Source organism: Ochotona princeps, chromosome 22 (assembly GCF_030435755.1).
Source record: "Ochotona princeps isolate mOchPri1 chromosome 22, mOchPri1.hap1, whole genome shotgun sequence".
NCBI classification, from domain to species: Eukaryota; Metazoa; Chordata; class Mammalia; order Lagomorpha; family Ochotonidae; genus Ochotona; species Ochotona princeps.
The window spans coordinates 9077453-9085952 of NC_080853.1; the positions used below are offsets into that span (position 1 = coordinate 9077453).

The window sequence follows — 8500 nt, forward strand, 5'->3', positions numbered from 1 at the left end:
AATGTCAGGGCCCTCGGCTGGCCCACCTAGGGAGGCCCCCGTGGCTTGGGAGGGGCAGAAGGCTGCCGGCTAAAGACCCCCACCCTGTGCCAAGCCTCAGGAAGCCATCTCCTGCACGTTTTTTCATCTTTCAGATGATGGACGCCATCAAAGGAACAATGACTGAAATCTACAACGATCTCTCCAAAAACACTACGGGAAGCACAGTTGCCGAGGTCAGGGACGCCGCATGACTTCCGTTCTCTGTGAGAGTGTCTTCCTTGGGACTGTCAGGAGGGGGCAGCCTGTCCCACAACCCCTCCCCTGCCAGATGCCAGCTCTGGTCCCTGGGCCTGCCCTACCCGGGAAGCCCTGCCTGAGGTCTGGCCTTGCTCCCTTGAATGTGTGGCTGTGGCTGGGGTGTTTGTTGGAGGGCACGAGGCTGAGGCTGTGCAGACACACTCTGCCTTATCAGGTCGGACCCGCAGGCAGAATAGGACTCTGGTCATTTTGCCTCTTGGGAAGCCGGAAGCTGAACTTGGGTTATTGAGCAGTCCATACGTGGGAATTGGTGTCTTGCCTAGGGAACAGTGTAGGCCAACCGCCCACCTGCAGAGTGGCCTCCTGCAGCTGCAGCCACAGCTGGGCGAGTGGGCGCTGCATGGCTGCTGTGGGTGGAGGTCCTGGGTGGCCGAGTGTTGGTCGGTCCCTAGGTGGGATGGCAAGGGGCCCGATCCCCAAGGTCATGCTGGAGAACTGTGGCCCCGGCCCGTGAAAATGTTAACCTCTGAGGGTCAGGTAACTTTGGCCCGCAGTCCCCCATGGACAGAGGGGTGTCTCCAGCCAAGGATGGTGTCAGCATGCAGGTTTGTGAGTGGCCCGAGAGAAGGCGGTGGCGCACGGCCTCTCTGTCCAAGTGACTGTTGTTAATGCTTGTGTTGGAGACATCAAGGATCTCTCTCTCTCTCTCTCTCTCTCTGTCTCGGAGGGAGACATAAGGAACTCTTCCCTCTGCTAGTTGACTCCCCAGATGCTGGCGGCAGCTTCGATTGAGTCAGGCTGCTGCCAGGAAGTCCACCTGGATCTGGCACGTGGTTGTGAGGGACCCCCCTGGGGGTGGAATTGGGACTCAGATACAGGTAGAGAGCAGTCATTCTGGGCTGTGACCGAACCACCGAGCCAAGCACCCATCCTGCTGTCACGTCCTGTTTGTTCCCTTGAGAATTGCTGGCCTTGGAAAGCAGCGCCCGGGAGGTCTCCCTTGAGACCTTCGGCCCAGTGGCGTCCTGGGGCTGTGGACTAGAGCGAGAGAGCATGCAGCCCACGATGGTCATGCCTTCTGCAGGGAGAAAGGGCTGCGGGCCCCGCATGGGAGACGTGGCAGATACACAGAGCAGGAGACTGAAAGATCTTCCTTCCATCCGCTGGTTTACTCCTTAAATGGCCATGATGAGCGCAGCTGAGTCGATCTGAAGCCAGGAGCTTCCAGGTCTCGCATGTGGATGCAGAGTTCCAAGGCTTTGGGCCATCCTCTGATAGTCTCCCAAGCCACAAGCTGGAAGCTGTGCGGGAAGTGGAGCAGTTGGGATATGAACTGGTGCCCATATGGGATGCCAGCCCTGTAGGGTGGGGCTTAATGTATGGCCCAGCACTGGCCCCATAATAGTGTTCTGGACTTAAGCAACTGGGTGTGCACTGAAGAGAATTCTGTTATGTTGTGGCCGGTCCCGTGTATTGTGGGCTGTGTAGCAACGTCCCTGGCTTCTGCCCACTGCTGCCAGGGTGCTGCCCATTTGTGACAGAGTGACCCCCAGACTTCATTGCCGTGGAGGCAGAATCATCTGTGCCACTTGAGCCTGTTGCTTCCCGTTCTAGTGCGTGTGATACCCTGCTTGCCTTGGCCACCTCGCCCTGACCCCTTACTCTGGTTTTCAGAAGTGTTGCCCTCAGAGGGGCTTTCACTGGTGCCAACATTGCCTGGAAGAGATGCCCAGGTTCAATGGGGCCTTCCGATCCAGGGGTCTCACGGGTTTGCGTGAAGCCGCCGGTGGCCACCTCTCTCAGCGGCGCTCGGCACTGGGCCAGCTGCCCGGGCCAGCCCGGGGCCGAGTGTGGAGGCCTGGGTAGTGAGCGGCCGTGGACAACACTTCTCTGCTTCCCTCAGATCCGCAGGCTGAGGATCGAGATTGAGAAGCTGCAGTGGCTGCACCAGCAGGAGCTCTCGGAGATGAAGCACAACCTGGGTACGACCTGACCACGTGGGCATCCCTGGCCCTCACTGGGCCTGGCTGTGCCTTGTGGGCATCTCTGGGCATCCCTGCTGCCTGGCATGGCTGTGCGCCATGGGCGGCTGGGTGAGGACAGTTAACCAAGAAGCTGGGCCTAAAAGCAAAAGTGGGTGGGGGGCCCTCTTCTGCTGTCCACTTCGTACAGTGAGGTCCACCTTGGGTTTCTCCCGCGATAATAGCATTGTCAGCGAGAACCATGCTGCGTAGCCTGGAGGGTCGCTTGTACCAGACGACCCACCTAGAACTTTCTGTGGTGGGAGGCCCTTAGGGGAAGGGTAGCTGCTGGCTCTTGCCTTTCTGCCCACGAGGGCGAGATCCGTCCCCAGTGTGGTGGGAGGGGCAGATGAAAGAGACTGGACGTGTCTTCTCCAGAAGGGTTTGTTGTGTTGCACTGTGCAGGTCACTTTCCCAGGACCTGCCAGCGGCCTTAACCTTCCCAAGTCCGACTCGGGAAATCTCGCCAGAGGGGGCAGTTCAGTAGCAGCTAGCTGGCAGCCCTGCGACTTGCCGCCGGGTCCTGTGTGCTGGATTTGATCCAGTACCACAGAATACAAAGGAAGGCTCCTCTCCTGTTAGCTGTGCACGTCAATATTCTCATCTGTGAAAGGGGTAGTAGCAAAGCAGAACTTGCCATGTAATAACAGCGTAAGGGTTGATCCAATCAGTGGAAGTGACCTCATGAAGCACTCCACATACGATAGATGCTACAGAAGCATTTTATCTACTGGAAAAAAAAAATCCTGTGCTGATGACAAAATCTAAAATAAGTTGGAGTGGCAGTTACTTGGAGGACATTTGAGGAGTGCACACAGTGCAATTAGGGATGGAGAACCACCGTGGGGGTTTCCGGCTACCCTCCTGCTGGGTTACCTGTGGTGCATGCAGGAGGCTGGTGGGGTCTGTCCCCCAAGTCCCGAGGCTCAGGGAAGCTGCACCCAGAGGCTGTGTGGGGAGAGGACTGGTTTTCGGCGTCTGGCTTGCACTCTGTGTGTGTATGTGTCCGGCCCTGGGCTGGGGTGGCTGATGTCACCGGGGGTGTCCTACCCACACACCTGTGCCCGCACTCCTGCAGAGCTGACCATGGCCGAGATGCGGCAGAGCCTGGAGCAGGAGCGGGACCGGCTCATCGCCGAGGTGAAGAAGCAGCTGGAGCTGGAGAAGCAGCAGGCAGTGGACGAGACCAAGAAGAAGCAGTGGTGTGCCCACTGTCGGAAGGAGGCCATCTTCTACTGCTGCTGGAACACAAGCTACTGCGACTACCCCTGCCAGCAGGCCCACTGGCCCGAGCACATGAAGTCCTGCACGCAGTCAGGTAGTGGCTTGCGCCCGCAGAGGCCCCAGGCTGTCTGGCACAGAAAGGCCACTTGCCCAGGTCCTCGTCCCTTGAAATCAGCCATGCATCTGGCTCCCTGAGCAACGCATGCAGGCTCTGGGCTCAGGGCACCCACCCTCCAGGTCTCCCCCGTGGGTGCGGGGACTGTGAACCATCCTCCACTGCTTTCCCAGGTCACTGGCGGGGATCTGGATGGGAAGTGGAGCAGCTGGGATACAGGGGCCCAAGGACCAGGGCCATCCTCTGCTGCTTTCCCAGGCGCATTAGAAGGGAGATGTTTGGACAGTGACACAGCCGAGGCTTGAATTTGTGCCCCGTTCGGGGTGTTGGAGTGGGAGCCCTCCTTGCCTGTAGGGACGTCACGTCCCATAGTGCTGTGGCGTTTCACTTTCCCTGAGCTCTGGATCGCACCTGCCTCCTCTCTGGCTGTCCACCAAGCTGGCACTGCTGTCTGCTGCCCACTGCCTGCGAGGCAGGGACACTCGCTGGTGGTGACTCTCTCCAGCACCCTTTGCTGACCCCTGCAGGTGCTCGGTTTCCCAGTCGCTGCTTTGCCCACGGAGCCCACTGCCCCAGGGGCTGAGTGGGGCCTGAACCTAGAATGAAAGTCACTCGTCACCCCATCCCCACTCGCTATGGGTGGCACTATTGACTGTCATTGTTGGTATAGTTTCATGAAACATGGGTCGCACTCTGGGCAGCTGTCCAGCTTGGACCCGCCCTCATGCCCGGTCCTGGGTGGGGCTGGGGACTGCTGCCTCCCCTGTGTGTGGTGGTGGGCTCAGGCTTGGTGCTGGGCCCCAGACAGGGCAGTCGGCCGCCACATGACTTTTCCCTCTCCCTGTCCCCTTTGCAGCGACTGCCCCGCAGCAGGAGGCAGATGCTGAGGTGAGTACAGACGCGGTCAGCAAGCCTGCCCAGGGGAGCACTACCAGCACTCCAACGGCCCCCACCGAGGCGGCCAGCACCCCCAAAGAGAAGGAGACGGTGGCCGAGAAGGGCAAAGATGGCGGCTCGGTGAGCATCCCGGGTCTGGGGCAGTGATGGGAACTTGCCAGGCCTCTGTCCCCCATGGATGTGGGGGAGCATACAGCCTGAGTGGGCAGTGCCAGCCAATGAAATTTCCTAGCAGGGTCACCAACTCCTGTTCCCCTGGCCACCCTGGGCTGCCCTCTTGGGTGCCTGAAGTGTGTTTGATGTGAGAAGGGTCTGATTTCTCGGATGTGTTTGGTCATTGTTAATTTCGAGTCCAGCGGTCAGTGCTGTTTGCGCTGTGTTTTCTCTTAGCTGCATCCAAAACACAGAGGTCTATGGTGCAATTAAGTGAACCTATATTGTTTCAAAGTCTTGAGCCTCGGCTGTGGCAAACATTTGGAGGGTGGGTAGGTTATGGGCAAATCCTGGGGAAACAGGAACATTCTGGAAGCTGAGGCCCTCAGAGTGCTGCTTGAGCTGCATTCTAGACTGTCGAGTGTGGGAGCTCAGCACAAGGTGTGTGACCACGCCAGGCTGGGGGAGGGAGGAGCCGTTGGATGGACACCTTGGGGGTGGTCCCAGCACCCCCAACGGCTGCACGCTGCCTATGTGGCCCAAGTCCATCTTTGCCCTTGGTGTGTTTGCAGACCCTTGACCTTTCTGGCTCCCGAGACACGCCCTCCTCAATCCTCCTTGGCTCCACCCAGGGCTCAGGTAGGTTGTCCCGGTGGCTGCATGCTGCTTCCCGTGTCCTGGGGCTGTGGTGGCTGTGGTTTGCCCGGGAGACATGGGCACAGCGCGGGCACCAGGTCAGGTGTGGCTGGGCGAGTCATCTGTCAGAGTCCCTCCAGAAGTCCTGCATTGACTCCGCCCACAGGGAAGTGGCCCAGCACCCATGCTGGCTTTGGGTTGGGCATACTAGCCTGTGGCAGGGCAGGTGGTAGTTTGATGCTTGTCTCGCTGTAAACCCCTTTCTTTCCTCATGGGGGCCGCTGGCCGGGGACTCTAGGATTCCGTCATGGTCTTTTGGCAGCTGGGATCTGTTCTAGAAAGGCCCACCTTGCTGTCACCTCAGCTCCAGATGATTCTCTGCATCTGGAAACTGGGAGTGGCTATTTCTTCAGGTCCTGGGGTTTTAGGGGAGAAGGCCACAGCACCGGTCGCTCACATGGCTGGGGCAGGGACGCTGGTCAGGCTCTGACAGTTGGCACGGTGCTGAGGGGCAGTGGGGTCCATAGGGGATTTCGTGGAGCTCGTGGAACTGGCGCTGGCCACTAGCTCAGGAACTGCACCTGTCCCAGTCCCCAGCTCAGTGGCTCCTGTGTCTTCTGAGAGCGCAGCTTCCCGTGGGGCCTCTGCAGACTGCCCTGCCCTGCGCTTCAGCGGCCTTACCTTCCGCCCATGCTAACCTCATTTGCTCTCTTCCTTTTGGGGTGGTGGTGATCCAAAGTTAGGTTTTCAAAATTAAAGTCTGTTTCATTATTCACTTATTTTTAAAGATTTTTTTTATTGGAAAGGCAGTTCTGTTTTCATTGGAAAGGCAATTTTACAGAGAGGAGAAATAGAAAAATCTTTTATCTGTTGGTTCATTTCCCAAATGACCTCGGTGGCCAGAGCTAGATTCATCTGAAGCCAGGAGCTTCTTCCTGGTCTCCCATGTGGGTGCAGGGTCCCAAGAACTTGGACCATCCTTGACCGCTTTCCCAGGCCACGTGTAGGGAACTGGATGGGAAGTGGAGCAACCAGGACATGAACTAGCATCCATCTGGGATGCCAGCACTGACAGGTGGGGGATTAACCTGTTGAGCCACCACTCTGGCCCCAAATAGTCAGTTTTAAAATATAACCTTGTAGCAAGCAGGTATGGGAGGGTCTTGGGTGGTTTACAGCCACACCACAGTGGTCAAGGTCCAGATCTGGGAACCGCAGAGCCATCTGGTTGACCTGCATTTGCTGCTTGTGTAATGGCAGAGAGTGTGCAGAGTTCGTTGGAATTGTGGTGGTCACCCACAGGCAGGTGTTGGGAAATAAATGCAGCTGAGGTCAGCTAGGTGATACCTAGCCCCGGGCGATCAGTCAGCAACCTGGAGTGGAACTGGCGCTGCAGGAGGGAGACAGAAATCCTATTAAAAAATTTATTGGAAAGGCAGATTTACAGAGAGGCCTGGAGAGACAGAAGCTCTTCTGTCCACTGGTTCACTCCCCAAACGGCCACGAAAGTGAGGAGCCTCTTCCAGGTCTCCCACGCAGGTGCAGGGTCCCAAAGCTTTGAGCCGTCCTCTGCTGCTCTCCCAGACCATAAGCAGGGAGCTGGATGGGAAGTGGGGCCACCGGGATTAGATCCGGTGCCCATATGGGATCCCTGTGCATGCAAGGTGAAAATTTACCCAGCTGAGCCATCACGCTGGGCCCTGAGAAATCTCTTTTTTTCACTCCCCAAATGGCTCAGTGGCTGGAGCCAGGAACTCTTCCATTCTGGTCTTCCGTGTGGGTGGAGGATACAAACACTTGGTCCACGTTCTGCCCTCGCAGGGAGCTGGATCGGAAATGGGGCAGCCAGGACACAGACTGCTGTTGAGAGTTGCCAGCCTGGCAAGAGGCACGATGCAGGCCCCTCCCCTCAGCAGCCTGGCTGACCCAGCCCCATTTCCCCTAGTTGATTCCTCAGCCTGTCCACGGGGCCACACCCTCCCTGGGCCTGACATTGTCCTCTGTCCTGACCTGGAGCCCGTGCTCAGAGCTGGGCCGGCGGCACAGGCGAGCAACCCAGGCCCCCCCCCCCCCCCCCGGTCTTGGCCACTACCCCGTTACTGGGTCCAGCCCCTTCTGCCTGGTCCTCATCCCACGTGCTTCCCTCCTTGGCTTCCCTTCTTGGCAAGCCGAGCGGCTCTGCGCTCCCCTAAACCTGGTTCTCTGTGAGCCTGATGCACGCTGCCTCCCCTCCCCCTCCTGCCAGCAGCTCTCAGGCCTCAGCAGGGCTGTTCTGCCTGTGCCCTGAACATTCCCGCACTGGCAGGGCAGACCCGGTGGGGTGGGATCGGGCGGGCAGGTGGCTGCACAGCCTGAGGCCCAGCGTGCCTTGCCGGGCGGTCTGGCTCACTGTGTCCGTTCCTCCCACAGAGCATTCCCGGAACAGCAAGTCCTGGAGCGGCAGTGAGGAGAAGCGGGCCTCGGCCCGGGCCGAGCACAACGCCAGCGCCAGCTCCTCCAGCTCCAGCAAAAGCCTCCTCCCCAAAGAGTCTCGCCTGGACGCCTTCTGGGACTAGGGGCAGATTGTCACGACGGACACCTGGACCCTAGGGACTTGGGAAGCGGCCATGGTGGGGCGGGAGAATGAATGACCACGCGGCCGCCGGCTTCTGACTCCCCAATTCTGGACATGCAAGCACCGCGGGCAGCCGACACTACACGCTGTGCAGCATTGGCTCCCAGCAGCCCCAGGCTCTGGATGTAAATATTGTACAGTATGTGGGTGTCGCCGATGCTAGGGCACCTGCCCGTTTTTATATTTGTATGGACCTTAACTTATGAAAAAGAAAAAAGAAGGAAAAAAAAACAATGGGGAAAATGCCCCAGCCACAAAAGAAAGGTTTTGATGGTGGAGAAGGCGTGGGCTGCGGAGGCCCTGGGGCTGTGGTGGCGGGGGTTGCTGTCGCATGCAGGTCCTCGTCCATGGGTCCTGGGCGGAAGAAGCCATTCTCAACTGTCCATCCTCCTGTGGACACAGCGCGTGGGCCTTGGGGGCTGTGACCCTGCATGCCACACCAAGCCGGCGGTTCCCAGCCGTGTGGCCACTTGCAGATCCCAAGCTGTCCATGGGAGTGTTTGGGGGGCCGGCTGGAGGAATTCCCCAGATTCCTCCAAGAGCAAACACACATGACCCTCGTTTACAGGGGTCGGGCCATCCCCGCCCAGCCTGGTGGCA

General features: G+C 58.7%; 1 protein-coding gene across 17 annotated transcripts in view; it reads left to right on the forward strand.

Annotated features, from left to right (window-relative positions):
- Positions 1-8215, forward strand: part of ZMYND8 (zinc finger MYND-type containing 8) — a 91200-nt gene extending 82985 nt beyond the window's left edge. For all 17 annotated transcript variants that reach the window (XM_058679521.1, XM_012927187.2, XM_058679514.1 and 14 more), the window contains 6 exons: positions 135-215; positions 2144-2222; positions 3340-3579; positions 4457-4617; positions 5223-5289; positions 7696-8215. In XM_058679521.1, the coding sequence (XP_058535504.1) occupies positions 135-215; positions 2144-2222; positions 3340-3579; positions 4457-4617; positions 5223-5289; positions 7696-7841 (774 nt within the window). In that variant the 3' untranslated portion in view covers positions 7842-8215. The remainder of the gene's footprint in view (positions 1-134; positions 216-2143; positions 2223-3339; positions 3580-4456; positions 4618-5222; positions 5290-7695) is intronic.
- Positions 8216-8500: the final 285 nt, after the last annotated feature.